Source organism: Bactrocera neohumeralis, unplaced genomic scaffold (genome assembly GCF_024586455.1).
Source record: "Bactrocera neohumeralis isolate Rockhampton unplaced genomic scaffold, APGP_CSIRO_Bneo_wtdbg2-racon-allhic-juicebox.fasta_v2 cluster11, whole genome shotgun sequence".
NCBI lineage: Eukaryota > Metazoa > Arthropoda > Insecta > Diptera > Tephritidae > Bactrocera > Bactrocera neohumeralis.
Window position 1 is genome coordinate 16,824,325 of NW_026089624.1, and position 16,300 is coordinate 16,840,624.

At 39.8% G+C, this 16,300-nt stretch overlaps 1 protein-coding gene across 1 annotated transcript in view; it reads right to left on the bottom strand.

The window, feature by feature from the left end:
* Positions 1-1,131: 1,131 nt before the first annotated feature.
* LOC126766154 (craniofacial development protein 2-like) overlaps positions 1,132-16,300 on the bottom strand; it is a 119,198-nt gene continuing 104,029 nt past the window's right edge. The window contains exon 2 of the mRNA XM_050484025.1: positions 1,132-2,206. Coding sequence (XP_050339982.1) covers positions 1,177-2,142 — 966 coding nt within the window. The 5' untranslated portion in view covers positions 2,143-2,206 and the 3' untranslated portion in view covers positions 1,132-1,176. The remainder of the gene's footprint in view (positions 2,207-16,300) is intronic.

Below are 16,300 nucleotides of genomic sequence, written 5' to 3' on the forward strand. Positions count from 1 at the left end.
TTGTTTGATGACAGGAAATATTTCGTTTTGGCCTCGTTCACTACCAGACCCATTTTCTGTGCTTCCTTGTCCAGCCTAGAGAAAGCATAACTAACGGCGCGGGTGTTGAGGCCGATGATATCAATATCGACGGCATACGCCAGCAGCTGTACACTTTTATAGAAGATGGTACCTTCTCTGTTTAGTTCCGCAGCTCGAACTATTTTCTCCAGAAGCAGGTTGAAGAAGTCGCACGATAGGGAGTCGTCTTGTCTGAAACCTCGTTTGGTATCGAACGGTTCGGAGAGGTCCTTCCCGATCCTGACGGAGCTTTTCGTGTTGTTCAACGTCAGTTTACACAGCCGTATTAGTTTTGCGGGGATACCAAATTCAGACATCGCGGCATAAAGGCAGCTCCTTTTCGTGCTGTCGAAACAGCTTTGAAATCGACGAAGAGGTGGTGTGTGTCGATTTTCCTTTCACGAGTCTTTTCCAAGATTTGGCGCATGGTGAATATCTGGTCGGTTGTTGATTTGCCAGGTCTAAAGCCACACTGATAAGGTCCAATCAGTTTGTTGACGGTGGGCTTTAATCTTTCACACAATACGCTCGATAGAACCTTATATGCGATGTTGAGGAGGCTAATCACACGGTAGTTGGCGCAGATTGTGGGGTCTCCTTTTTTATGGATTGTTCATAGCACACTTAAATTCCAATCGTTGGGCATGCTCTCGTCCGACCATATTTTACAAAGAAGCTGATGCATGCTCCCTATTAGTTCTTCGCCGCCGTGTTTGAGTAGCTCGGCCGGTAGTCCGTCGGCCCCTGCCGCGTTGTTGTTCTTGAGGCGGGCAATTGCTATTCGAACTTCTTCATGGTCGGGTAATGGAACGTCTGCTCCATCGTCATCGATTGGGGAATCGGGTTCTCCTTCTCCTGGTGTTGTGCGTTCACTGCCATTCAGCAGGCTGGAGGAGTGTTCCCTCCATAATTTAACTATGCTCTGGGCATCAGTGACTAGATCACCTTTGGGGGTTCTACAAGAGTATGCTCCGGTCTTGAAGCCTTCTGTGAGCCGCCGCATTTTCTCGTAGAATTTTCGAGCATTACCCTTGTCGGCTAGCTTATCAAGCTTTTCCTACTCACGCATTTCGGCCTCTTTCTTCTTCTGTCTGCAAATGCGTCTCGCTTCCCTCTTCAACTCTCGGTATCTATCCCACCCCGCACGTGTAGTGGTCGATCGTAACGTTGCGAGGTAGGCAGCCTGTGTCTCTCCGCTGCGACACGGCACTCCTCGTCGTACCAGCTGTTCTTTTGCACTTTCCGAAAACCAATGGTTTCGGTTGCAGCTGTACGTAAGGAATTTGAAATGCCGTCCCACAGTTCCTTTATACCGAGTTGTTGACTAGTGCTCTCAGAGAGCAGGAGTGCAAGCCGAGTAGAAAATCGTTCGGCTGTCTGTTGTGATTGCAGCTTCTCGACGTCGAACCTTCCTTGTGTTTGTTGGCGTGCGTTTTTTGCTGCACAGAGGCGAGAGCGAATCTTAGCTGCAACAAGATAATGGTCCGAGTCGATGTTGGGACCTCGGAGCGCACGCACATCTAAAACACTGGAGACGTGTCTTCCATCTATCACAACATGATCGATCTGGTTGGTAGTTTTTCGATCCGGAGACAGCCAGGTAGCTTGATGAATCTTCTTATGCTGGAATCTAGTACTACAGATAAGCATATTTCGGGCCCCGGCGAAGTCAATCAGCCTCAACCCATTTGGGGATGTTTCGTCGTGGAGGCTGAATTTACCGACCGTAGTGCCAAATATACCTTCTTTGCCCACCCTGGCGTTAAAGTCGCCAAGCACGATTTTGACATCGTGGCGGGGGCAGCTCTCATAAGCGCGCTCCAAGCGCTCATAGAAGGCATCTTTGGCCACATCGTCCTTCTCTTTCGTCGGGGCGTGGGCGCAAATCAGCGATATGTTGAAGAACCTCGCTTTGATGCGGATTGTGGCTAGACGTTCATTCACCGGAGTGAATGATAGTACTCGGCGACGGAGTCTCTCTCCCACCACGAATCCAACACCAAACTTGCGCTCCTTTATATGGCCACTGTAGTAAATGTCACAAGGACCTACTCGTCTCTGTCCTTGTCCCGTCCATCGCATTTCTTGGACGCGGTGATGTCAGCCTTTATTTTTGCGAGGACATCAACCAGCTGGGCAGCGGCACCTTCCCAATTAAGGGACCGGAAATTCCAGGTGCATGCCCTCAAATCGGAGTCCTTATTCCGTTTGCCATGGTCGTCATCAAAAGGGGGGTCTCTCATCCGAGGCTGTTTCAACTTTTTCATTGGTATTGTTTTTTACGTGGCGGGTCCCAAGCCCAGCGCACAACCCTATGTAGGGAATGTTTCGCCTTCTCACATTAGCTCGCCTTCGAACGGATGTTCTTAGGCTACCCAGAGGATACTTGGTCAAAGACCGGAAGTAGTGAGATGCTTGAGCCATGTGTAAAAGAATCGTTTCTGGCCACTCCCAAGTGAATGGCGATCAGAGAACTTTCCTCACTTTCGTGAACTTCTACACATGACTCCATCATGATATACATCCGTCTTAACCAACAGCAGCTTCGATCTGAAGAGTACATTCATCTTCGCGATGCAATCAATGCTGACGGCAATGTAAATAATGTAGGATGAATGACAATTTTACCGGCCACTTACATCGGAAGCCCGCGCCACATGCACGAGTACGCTCAAGATGCGATGTCTTATGTTCGAAAGTATGGCCGTCCAGACCTATTTATTACATTCACCTGTAACCCACAATGGATTGAAATAAAAAAAGAACTGCTACACAACCAAACACCACTTGATAGGCATGACATCACAGCCAGAGTTTACAAGCAAAAATTAAAATCTTTAATGAATTTCATTACAAAGCATCGTGTGTATGGCCAAATACGTTGTTGGATGTACTCTGTTGAGTGGCAAAAACGTGGTTTGCCACATGCTCATATATTAGTCTGGTTGGTTGACAAAATAAGGCCAGAAGAAATTGATTCCATTATTTCAGCCGAAATTCCTGATGAAACGGTTGACCCAAAATTGCATACGATAGTAACTAAGCACATGATACATGGACCTTGCGGAGTTTTCAACAACAGCTCACCCTGTATGATCGACGGCAAGTGCTCCAAACGGTACCCGAGAAACTTGCTTGCTGAAACCATCTCGGGAATCGATGGTTACCCATTGTATCGTCGGCGATCAGTTGAGAACGTTGGACGATCTGTAGATGTCAAGAGAAAAGGACAAGATTTTCATGTAGACAATCGTTGGATTGTGTCGTTCTCGCCCATATTGTCCAAAACTTTTGAAGCTCACATCAACGTGGAATTTTGTAACTCTGTGAAATTCATAAAGTACATATGTAAATATGTTAACAAAGCGACATGGCCATGTTCGCAGTAACAAACACAAAAGATGAAGTGTCTCACTATCAGATGGGTCGCCATGTAAGCAGCAATGAGGCTATTGGCGCATATTTTCGTTTGCAATTCATGAAAGACATCCCACTGTATTGCATTTGGCAGTTCATTTAGAAAATGGACAACGAGTATTTCAACCCAAACAACGCTGTGGATAGAGCGGCACGCCCACCTGTGACCACATTGACAGGTTTCTTCTCAGTTTGTGCAACTGATCAATTCGCTCGCAGTTTGCTGTATGCTGATATGCCGCGCTACTACACTTGGAACGCTTCATCAAAGTCTTTTCAGCGTCGTAAACAAGGAACACCACTTGAAGGATATGAAAATGTATTTGCCACAGATGCTATAGGCCGTATATATACAGTACATCCTAATAACGATGAATGTTATTATCTTAGATTGTTATTGGTGAATGTTCCTGGTTCGACATCTTTTCAACAATTGCGAACAGTTGATGGACATCTGTGTGCGACTTACCGTGAGGCGTGTCAATTATTACGGTTGCTTGGAAACGATCCGCATTGGGATGATACGCTCAAGGATTCCGTGATATCTTCATCGCCGCATCAAATTCGCACACTGTTTGCGGTTATAATATCGACATGTTTCCCCTCAAATCCGAATGATTTGTGGATGAAATATAGGGATGACATATCTGAGGATGTGTTGCATCGCGTGCGTTGTGAAACTTTGAATCCTACATTGGAAATTACGGCAGAGATTTACAATGACATATTGATCATAATAGAAGATATGTGTTTGGCAAATAAAGTATTGTCGTGTTTGGGCCTGACAGCACCCAATCGTGCTATGCAAGATGCATTAAACCATGAGTTGCAAAGAGAACTCCAGTACGATACTCAAGCTATGACCGAAGCAGTTCGCACAACTGTTCCGCAATTGAACGAAGAACAAAGGATTGGGTACGATTGTTTAACACAAGCTGTAAACAGTGGGTTTGGGGGGATTTACTTTCTTGATTCTGCTGGGGGTACTGGGAAAACGTTCCTAATTTCATTGCTATTAGCAAAGATCCGATCGCAAAATGAGGTAGCCCTAGCGTTGGCTTCATCTGGAATAGCAGCAACTTTATTAGAAGGCGGACGAACTGCACATTCAGCCTTAAAATTACCATTAAACATGCATATCAACGAAACGCCAGTTTGCAACATTGCCAAAAATAGCGCTATGACGAAGACTCTCCAAGTATGCAAATTGATAATTTGGGACGAATGCACAATGGCCCACAAGAGGTCGCTGGAGGCACTAGATAGGACGTTAAAAGATTTACGTGATAACCAAAACATTTTTAGTGGAGCTATGATACTGTTGTCAGGTGATTTTCGTCAGACTCTTTCAGTAATTCCTCGATCGACTGTTGCTGACGAAATAAACGCATGTCTTAAATCATCAAATTTGTGGCGGCATGTAAAGACACTACAATTAACTACTAACATGCGAGTGTTTTCGCAACAAGATCAAACTGCGACTGTGTTTTCGAAGCAGTTGCTGGATATTGGCAATGGTAAGGTCGCAGTTGACAGCTCGACCGGATTAATGACTTTTCCCACAGATTTCTGTCACTTCACAGCATCGAAAAAAGGAGCTTATTCAGCGTGTTTTTCCGGACATTAAACAACAATATAATAACCACGATTGGCTAAGTGAACGAGCAATATTGGCAGCAAAAAACAAAGATGTCGATGATCTCAATGCTACCATTCAGAACTTCCTTCCAGGAGAATTGTTTACGTAGAAATCAGTTGACACGGCCACAAACCAGGACGACGTAGTCAACTATCCTACAGAATTTTTAAATTCATTGAACTTGCCTGGACTACCACCACATAATTTGAAATTAAAAGTAGGGTCAGTTGTCATCATGCTGCGTAATATTAATCAACCTTGTGAAGAAACTCATGAATAACATCATCGAAGCTTAAATAATCAAAGGAAAATACAAAGGAGAGAATGTCTTAATCCCACGAATGCCTATGATTCCAACGGATTTGCCATTTGATTTTAAGAGGTTGCAATTTCCCGTGCGTCTGGCGTTTGCGATGACCATAAATAAATCGCAAGGCCAATCGTTGCAAGTTTGCGGAATAAACTTAGAGTTTCCCTGTTTCGCACATGGACAATTATACGTTGCGTGTTCGCGTGTCGGAAAACCAACATCCTTATTTATTTACGCACCGCAAAAAAAACTAAAAATATTGTCTACCAGAAAGCACTATATTAATTAACTGTATATTATCATAACTGTGTTGTATTTTATTTAATTCATGTTCACAGTCCAGAAACGAGCATATCCAAGAAAATTTTAAATTTTTGTATATGAATTGTATAAATATAAATAAATGACTTAATATGTATATTATATGTGCATTTGGATCCTTAATGTCAACGTGTATTAGTAACTCTTTATTTCCATCAACTTGGCTCCATCTACTTGGGAACCACTTGGCTCGCCAGGACATGATAATATGGTGGAAGTACTAGGCGACAAATCTGATTCGATCAGAGCATTATCAATGTTGAGCTGCTGGCTGTCTTCAATAACATCATTATCTACCAGAACAATCTTGATGTTGGGCTTTTGGCTGTCTTCAATAAACTGAATGTCCTGTATGTCTTCGGCCGATAAATTTAATTCACAGAGTGTCTCCTCAGATGATGAAGATGGCATTGTAGAAACGTGTTTTGGTTTAGATAGGAACTTTTGCTTTAATATATTTTTTTGTACTTTTGCCCTGTTCCTGCGTATTATTTGTTCTATATTCTTACCAGGAATAATGGGATGCCCAACTCCTCTCTCGCTGGAAGTGAGAGAACAATTGCTAAACGTCAAAACCACCTAAACTTTAACAGTTGACTGGATTAGGGAGGTTTTGACGTTTAGCAATTGGAAACGAGCGATGGCCAGATTGAAATCTTACCAAAAAAATATATAAACGGAGGGATTTGTTGCATCGTTCAAGACCTCTTATCAAAAATGCAAAACAATGAAAATTAAATAAATTTGTGAAATTTAAATGTATTTGATGAAATGTTTTGTAATTTGAAACATCACAGTATTATTTTCAATTGAAAATTATTAAAAACTTTTAATGATTGAGAGCTAAAAACCTTAAATCCTATTATTGGGTATTGAAAGGACAAAAGTCAGTTGTTATAATATTCTTTAAAAAGATTTAAATAGTTTCTCCATATAATAAATAACCACTGTTTAGTAATTTATATTCGTACTAAATGTTGGGTATTGGGTTAATAAATGCCCAAAAATTGTTATTTTGTTCGATCTGGCCATAATGGAAAATGTTATAAGAAACGCTTATTTTGAGGCGCTCTCACACTGGAATAAGTTGGGCATCCCATTATTCCTGATTCTTACCACACTTGGTACAAAATCTGAAGGTAACAGCGATTATGTTGTAGCATTCGTCGCATCTTAATAATAATTTAATACAATCTGGACAGTTATTATTTTTTTTCTGCCGTTCCATCCACTTTTTACAAAACGGACAATGCATTTTAAGGAGTTGAGAGATATATAGCTTCACTATAACTATATTATAGTTTTTTGAATTCTTTATTTTCTCGATGACAGATGTAGTTCTTCTTCTTTTTCTAACCATGGCCATCGTCAAAAAAAAAAACGACAGATGTAGTTTGATAGTTATAGTGTAAATAATTGTCAGTATTCACTCAAAAAAAAATTGTCTATGGTAAAATGTCACTTAAAATGTTAACGTCTCTTTGCTGTGCATCTATACTATAATTCTTTAATATTCCTAAAAATCTAAAAGCAGCAAATTTCAATAAAATTAAAAAAGTATTGCGTCGTGTGTTTGTGACTTACTAAATATGCCTCCAATAATTAGGCGGTGCGAAGTTCGCCGGGTCAGCTAGTATGTATATATAAATGAATTGTTCGCAAGTTTCGCTAAAACTCGAGAACGGCTGAACGGATTTATCTTATATTGGTTTTGAAATGTTCGTGGAGGTCTAGGGAAGGTTTAAAATGTGAGAAAAGTTCGAATAATTGCCGATAAAACCCTAAAAACAGTTCATTTCTTTTTCTCATGAAAAAAGTTTTCTAAAGAAAATGTAGAGTCAATTTGAACTTTATTACAATTATTCACTGTTGTGAAGGCTGATGTGCACTTTTTTAACAAGCAGAGTCATACATATGTTTTATCTGGTAGGCAACGATAAAATAATCCGGTTCCGTCCAAATTTAATATTGTTCCTGTCAATGCACACTTCCTTTGACGTTGTTTTAAAAACCACTCATAAAGACGAATTTCAATTTTCGGATATTCGGCACTATGCATAGTTTTATTTGATGCTTCCTGATAAGTGTTGGAAACAGCATTTAATACAGATGATCAATTTGACTTGATATAGCTGATGGCAGATATGCTCACATTGAAATCTAGCACTAGACCCTTCCCTTGAACTCCTTTGTCCAACTTTTCCAATATCTTTACTTTGGTTTCTAAAGATAAAGTGGTTAATGGTACGTTTATTTCACATTTTTAGTAAGTTATTTTTGGTTTTCGGTAGAGTCTAGCAAAATATGTCCACGCGTATCAAATTTCACAAACGAATGACAAAAACACCAAAAATATGGCAAAACCAAAACTAAAAAGAAATTAAATATATAACTTCGGGATTCCCCTTTCTATTCTTTCACCTTTGTTCAGTAAAATAAAAACCAAGAATGGGAATTCCCTTGTGTTAAAAATTAAAAAAAAAGCTCTCAGAAATTAGAACCTCAAGTTCTAATTTCAGAGCGTTCAATGCAACAAAAAATGGGAATTCCCTTGTGTTTAAAAGTAAAAAAAAAAAACAAACTTGAAGTTCTAATTTCAGAGCGTCCAATGCATTAAGAACTCTGGTTCTGATTTCTGGATGTTCTAATTTCTGATTGTTCTAATTTGTGAGCGTCTACTGTAATAGGTAAATATTGTACATAAGGCGTTAAATACCTAGGTGAATCTACTGGATTATGTTGTGCTGGAGGAAAATTAAAATTCCCACAATTTTTCTCACCTCCAGATCGTTTACGCTCTTTAGTTTCTGGGTGAATATTCAGAAATATAATAGCTCCAGATGACATTATATACTTCTTCTTCTTAATTGGCGTAGACACCGCTTACGCGATTATAGCCGAGTTAACAACAGCGGGCCAGTCGTTTCTTCTTTTCGCTACGTGGCGCCAATTGGATATTCCAAGCGAAGACAGATCCTTCTCCACTTGGTCCTTCCAACGGAGTGGAGGTCTTCCTCTTTCTCTGTTTTCCTCGGTGGGTACTGCGTCGAATACTTTCAGAGCTGGAGTGTTTTCGTCCATTCGGACAACATGACCTAGCCAGCGTAGCCGCTGTCTTTTAATTCGCTGAACTATGTTACTGTCGTCGGATATCTCGTATAGCTCATCGTTCCATCGAATGCGATATTCGCCGTGGCCAATGCGCAAAGGACCATAAATCTTTCGCAGAACTTTTTTCTCGAAAACTCGTAACGTCGACTCATCGGTTGCTGTCATCGCCCAAGCCTCTGCACCATATAGCAGGACGGGAATTATGAGCGACTTATAGAGTTTAGCTTTTGTTCGTCGAGAGAGGACTTTGCTTCTCAATTGCCTACTCAGTCTGAAGTAGCACCTCTTGGCAAGAGTTATCCTGCTTTGGATTTCCAGGCTGACATTGTTGGTGGTGTTTACGCTGGTTCCAAGATAGACGAAATTATCTACAACTTCAAAGTTATGACTGTCAACAGTGACGTGAGAGCCAAGTCGCGAGTGCGACGACTGTTTGTTTGATGACAGGAAATATTTCGTCTTGCCCTCGTTCACTGCCAGACCCATTTTCTGTGCTTCCTTGTCCAGCCTGGAGAAAGCAGAACTAACAGCGCATGACATCATATACACATACTATATACATATATAGAGGACAATTTCATGCCCACTTTCAAGGTCCCAAAATATTTTTTATAATATTCAAGTTTGTACTAAAATATTAAAATCGGAAATAATTAATGGACAAATTTTTAAAAATTTATTTTATGGGCAATTCATATGCGGAAGATGATAATCTTTGCGCTCACAATCCAAAAGTGAAGAGAACCATTGTCCAAGAACTACAAATGCTTTTTCATCAGAATAACAATTTAGTTATTCAAATGTTCAAAATAGCATTGGATCGACTGCCTCATGATAGCCATAATATTATCATTCGAACTGACAAAACACCTGCCGGTGAACATACAAGAATGTTCAATTCACCTAGCTTTGTCGAAATGGCTGTTGACATTATAGGAGAAAATTTATAACCTAGAGATACTGTGCTTTATCGTCGGAATAGTGATTCAAAACGTGTATCTGAAACACAGAGGAGTTATGATGCATTACAACATCCTTTGATCTTCTGGCAGGAACGGATACCATTTTAACGTCAAAATGGTAAATCAAGTAACAGGTAAATAAATTGAACAAGATTAAATAATATTTTTAAATTCAATTCATCTAAGGAACAAATGAAACATTTATCATTTTTGTTTACAGGTGCTGAAATCAGCAAAAAAGTTAGTGCTATGAATTTCTATTCATACAGACTCATGTCAAGGTGAAGTAAATCATATTTTGATGTGTCAACGACATTTTCATCAGTTTGCAGTTGACATGTGGGTCAACCCACGTCAAGTGGTCCATGAAAATTTCGCAAAATCACCGATTTTAAAAATTAGCAGTGCATTAGAACGTGAAATAAATATTTTCTCAAAATTCTTTTTTTATTAAAGTTATTGATTATTTTTATTAATTTCTCATAAACGACTGTAGAAAAATATACGTATGTGACACAACGCGAAAAATATTCACCTTTAATAATCTGCAAACAAATTTTTGCTCATTCAAACCATTCCTCTTCCGCTCTTGAAACGTATGGCACATCCATCGCTGCGCAGTGCGCTACGTAAGCTTCCGACATCTGTGCCGCAAGAAAAGCATAAATAATAAGGAAAATAATCAATAGCTCTAATAAAGTACTTGCTAAATAAATTATTGTCAATTATTATGTACATATAGACGAATGAGTGAAAATACAGAATTAGAACAATGTATAATTTACACTTTTTTGTATTTTTATTTTGCCCCAGATTAAGAGATTCAGTTTTTTTAGCTCAGCATCATAACAATTTTTCACAATGCGTTAACATTTTTATAATAAATATTTAAGGGGTACTCTCATGTGAACGTATACATTTTACCACTTTTTAGGAACATTTTTTTTATGCGACAACAAAATTCAATCATTTTATTTTTTTAATATATTTTTATTTGTATTTTGAAATGTACAAAATAATTTTTTTTTTTCGTTTTTTACATTCTTAATATTTTTTTTTTTAAATCAAAGTAGTCCCCAACAAAAAAAGGAGTTCACTGGTCATGGTGATAGCGGCTGTTCATGTTGTCTGAACTTCAAAAAAAGTCACGAAAATCTTTTTTTTCGTTAAAAATCGTTTAAAAAAAATATGAAAATATTTTCGAAAATAAACAATTCTGGTAGGGACGATAACTATAAATGAGTAGAAGAACATATGTAAATTTTAAAGCAATCGGTTGAATACTTTTTTATAGGACCATGACAGTTTCAGAAAATGATGATTCGAGAAAAATGCGTTTAGAAACGTAGCAGCTGCAGACTTGTCATGGCGCCTGGTAGACAGTCGCTTACGACACTTCGGTGACTATGAGCTGTAACTCATCAAATACTATGAATTTCGGTCTGAATTTTTCACAGCATGTTTTCAATAGGTTTTACTGTCAAAATATAAAAAAAAATCGATTTTTTGAAGTGATTACATGAGAATACCCCCTTAATAATGTGTGTGACGTAAACTAACTAAAATAGTCCTTAATTATTGCAATTTTATAAGAAATATTTTAAGTAATTGTTGTGTTGTTTTCGGAAATTTCTGATACATTTGCTAATTTTCAATCACATATAATATTTTCTACTCTTGATTCATAATTCGAGTTGTTAAACTAATGGATTTTCCGGGTGTTTTTTTATTGCTTTTGCTTTATTCAGGAGCTTTTGGAATTTCTTTTTCTGAGAATCGTCATCCACTTGAGAGGAGAAACTGAAATCTATTGTCGCAAAAGCATTTTCTGTCCATTCGAATAGGCTTTAAGCACTTACTATGTGGTTCTCCGTTCTTTACTTTTCTAGAGCCGATTTTTGTTCATATAAAAAAGTAGATTATTCCTTATTCTAATTCTGTATGTTACACATTCGCCAATTTTATTATGACAATAATTTATTTAACAAGTACTCCATTAGAGCTATTGATTATTTTTCTTATCATTTTATGCTTTTCTTGCGGCAGAAGCAACGTAGGGCACTGGGCATCGATGAATATGCCGCACGTTTTAAGAGCGGAAGGGGGGACAAAAAATTTGAAATGGCAGGAATGAACACAAATTTTTTTGCAGGTTATTAAAGTGAATATTTTCCGCGCTGTTTCATATACTTTTCAGTTTTTTTGCGTAAAAAACATATGAAAAATTTCAATTGTTTAACAAAAACTTATATAAAATATTATTATTTTAACAAATGGGTTGTGAAAAAATATCTATAATATAGCACGAACACTTTTCTTTGACTTCACAAAAATTCATCGATTTATCTTCAGACGCTTATGAGAAAATAATTTTACAATTTTATCATGCTCTAAATTTCTTGATTCAATAACTTTAACAAAAGAGAATTTTGACAAAATATTTATATCACGGGGTATGCGTCAGGTTCCCTTTCTAATGAACTGCTAATTTTCAAAATCGGTGATTTTCCGAAATTTTCATGGATCACTTGACGTGATTTGACCCTTGTATGTCAAAATTAAAACCGAACAATTGACATACAAAACATCCGTTTGAACCAACAGCTGAAACAGAAGAATACATTCATCTCCGCGATGTTAAAATACCGATGGCATTGTGAATAATGTGAGACGAATAACAATTTTACCAGCTTGACAACTTTGACCCAAAATTACATGCAGTAGTTACCAAATACAAGATACATTTACTTTGCGGACTTTTCAACTACAATTCACCCTGTATGGTCGATGGCAAGTGTTCCAAGCGATGCCCAAGAGACCTACTTACTGAAGCCATAACGGGAAATGATGGATACCAATTGTATCGCCAGCGATCAGTTGCGGACAATGGGCGATCGGTACTTGGGCAAGTAACAGGGCAAGATGTTAATGTAGACAATCGTCGGATTGGGCTATACTCGCAAATATTATCAAAAGCTTTTGAGACTTTTATCAATGTGAAATATTGTAAACCTGTGAAGTCGATACAGTACATATGTTAACAAAGGTAGCGAAATGACTGTGTTCGATCTACCCATTGCAAATGATTAAATATTATAATACCAGATAAGTCACTATAAAAGTAGCAACGACGAAATTTGGCGTATCTTTTCATTTGCGATCCATCAAACATACCCTGCAGTGGTTCTTTTAGCAATTCATTTAGAAAATGGGCAACGAGTTTATTTTAATGAATCGAACGCGACAGACAGAACGGCACGTCCACCGTCGACAACATTAACAAGTTTCTTCACTTCTTCTTCTTCTTCCTAATTGGCGTAGACAATACGCGATTATAGCCGAGTTAACAACAGCGCGCCAGTCGTCTTCCTCTTCCTCTGCTTACCCCTGCGGGTACTGCGCCGAATAGTTTCAGAGCTGGAGTGTTTTCGTCTATTCGGACAACATGACCTTGCCAGCGTAGCCGCTGTCTTTTAATTCGCTGAACTATGTCAATGTCGTCGGATATCTCGTTCCACCGAATGCGATATTCGCCGTAGCCAACGCGCAAAGGACCATAAATCTTTCGCAGAACTTTTCTCTCGAAAACTCGTAACGTCGACTCATCAGTTGTTGACATCGTCCAAGCCTCTGCACCATATAGCAGGACGGGAATTATGAGTGACTTATAGCGTTTGGTTTTTGTTTGTCGACAGAGGACTTTGCTTCTCAATTGCCTACTCAGTCCGAAGGAGCAACTGTTGGCAAGAGTTATCCTGCGTTGGATTTCTAGACTGACATTGTTGGTGGTGTTTACGCTGGTTCCAAGATAGACGAAATTATCTACGACTTCAAAGTTATGACTGTCAACAGTGACGTGAGAGCCAAGTCGCGAATGCGACGACTGTTTGTTTGATGACAGGAGATATTTCGTCTTGCCCTCGTTCACTGCTAGACCCATTTGTTTCGCTTCCTTGTCCAGTCTGGAGAAAGTAGAACTAACGGCGCGGGTGTTGAGGCCGATGATATAAATATCATCGGCATACGCCAGTAGCTGTATACTCTTATAGAAGATGGTACCTTCTCTATTTAGTCCTGCAGCTCGAACTATTTTCTCCAGAAGCAGGTTGAAAAAGTCGCACGATAGGGAATCGCCTTGTCTGAAACCTCGTTTGGTATCGAACGGCTCGGAGAGGTCCTTCCCGATTCTGACGAAGCTTTTGGTGTTGCTTAACGTCAGTTTACACAGCCGTATAAGTTTTGCGGGGATACCAAATTCTGACATCGCGGCATAAAGGCAGCTCCTTTTCGTGCTGGTGAAAGCAGCTTTGAAATCGACGAAGAGGTGGTGTGTGTCGATTCTTCTTTCACGGGTCTTTTCCAAGATTTGGCGCATGGTGAATATCTGGTCGGTTGTTGATTTTCTTGGTCTAAAGCCACAGTGATAAGGTCCAATCAGTTTGTTGACGATGGGCTTTAATCTTTCACACAATACGCTCGATAGAACCTTATATGCGATGTTGTGGAGGCTAATCCCACGGTAGTTGGCGCAGATTGTAGGGTCACCTTTTTTTTATGGATTGGGCATAGCACACTTAAATTCCAATTGTTGGGCATGCTTTCGTCCGACCATATTTTACAAAGAAGCTGATGCATGCTCCTTATCAGTTCTTCGCCACCGTGTTTGAATTGCTTGGCCGGCAATCCATCGGCCCCCGCCGCTTTGTTGTTCTTTGTTGTCGGGCAATGGAACGTCTGCTCACGCATTTCGCCCTCTTTCTTTTTCTGTCTGCAAATGCGTCTCACTTCCCTTTTCAACTCTCGGTATCTGTCCCATCCTGCACATGTTGTGGTCGATCGTAACGTAGCGAGGTAGGCAGCCTGTATTCTCTCCGCTGCGACACGGCACTTTCCGAAAACCAATGGTTTCGGTTGCAGCTATACGTAAGGGGTTTGAAATGCCGTCCCACAGTTCCCTTATACCGAATTGTTGACGAGTGCTCTCAGAGAGCAGGAGTGCAAGCCGAGTAGAAAATCGTTCTGCTGTCTGTTCTGATTGCAGCTTCTCGACGTCGAACCTTCCTTGTGTTGAAGAACCTCGCTTTGATGCGGATTGTGTGTAGACGTTCATTTTCCGGGGTGAATGATAGTACTCGGCGACGGAGTCTCTCTCCCACCACGAATCCCATACCAAACTTGCACTCCTTTATATGGCCACTGTAGTAAATGCCACAAGGACCTACTCGTCTCTATCCTTGTCCCGTCCATCGCATTTCTTGGACGGCGATGATGTCAGCCTTTATTTTTGCGAGGACATCAACCAGCTGGGCAGCGGCACTTTCCCAATTAAGGGTCCGGACATTCCAGGTGCATGCCATAATATCGTAGTCCTTATTTCGTTTGCCGTGGTCGTCATCAAAAGGGGGATTTCTCAGCCGAGGCTGTTGGTAGTTTTTCATTGGTATTTTTTTTATGTGGCGGGTCCCAAACCCAGCGCACAACCCTATGTAGGGGATGTTTCGCCTTCTCACTTTGGCTCGCCTTCGAGCGGATGTTCTCAGGCTACCCAGAGGATACTTGGTCAAAGACCGGAAGTTGTGAGCTGCTTGACTCATATGTAAAAAAATCGTTTCTGGCCACTCCCAAGTGAATGGCAATCAGAGAACTTTCCTCACTTGCGTGAACTTCTACACCCCATTCTCCCGTGAACTTCTACACATGACTCCATTCTCCTTTTCTTTCTTCACAGTCAGTAAAAATTATGATTTTGCTCGCATTTTGCTGCGTGCTAATATGCCACGCTATTACACATGGAAATGACTGCAAAAATTTACAATGAGACATTGAACATGATAAAAGATATACATACATATGTTTATTGATGGCAAATAAAATATTGTCATGTTTGGGAATAACAGCACCCAATCGTCATATGCACGATGCATTAAACATAGGCCAAACAGTTCGTACAAATGTTGCACAATTAAATCAACAACAAGTGTACAACACTTTGATAGAAGCTGTGAACAGTGGATTTGGTGGAATTTATTCCCTTGATGTTCCCGGAGAAACCGGAAAAACGTTCTTATTTTAATTGCTTTTAACGAGAATCAGTTTGCGAAATGTTGTCTTCATCTGGAATAGCTGCAACTCTGAAGGCGGACAATCTGCATATTCTGCCTTCAAATTAGCATCGCATACCATGCAAATCATCGAAACACCAATTTGCAACATTATTAAAAATAGCGCAATGGCCAAAATCTTACAGGTATGCAAATTGTTTTTTTGAGATTAATGACGTAATCAACTATCCCACGGTGTTTTTAAATTCACTGGAATTGCCTGGATTACTACCTCACAATATGAAATTAAATGTAGGATCAGTTGTCATCATGCCATAGATAACTTGATCAGAATCTCTTTTCTTGCTCTCTCGCTTGTCAGCTGGCATGGCACACTGATCTGTTTTCTGAGCTGGCAACAAAACACAATCAGGGTGCC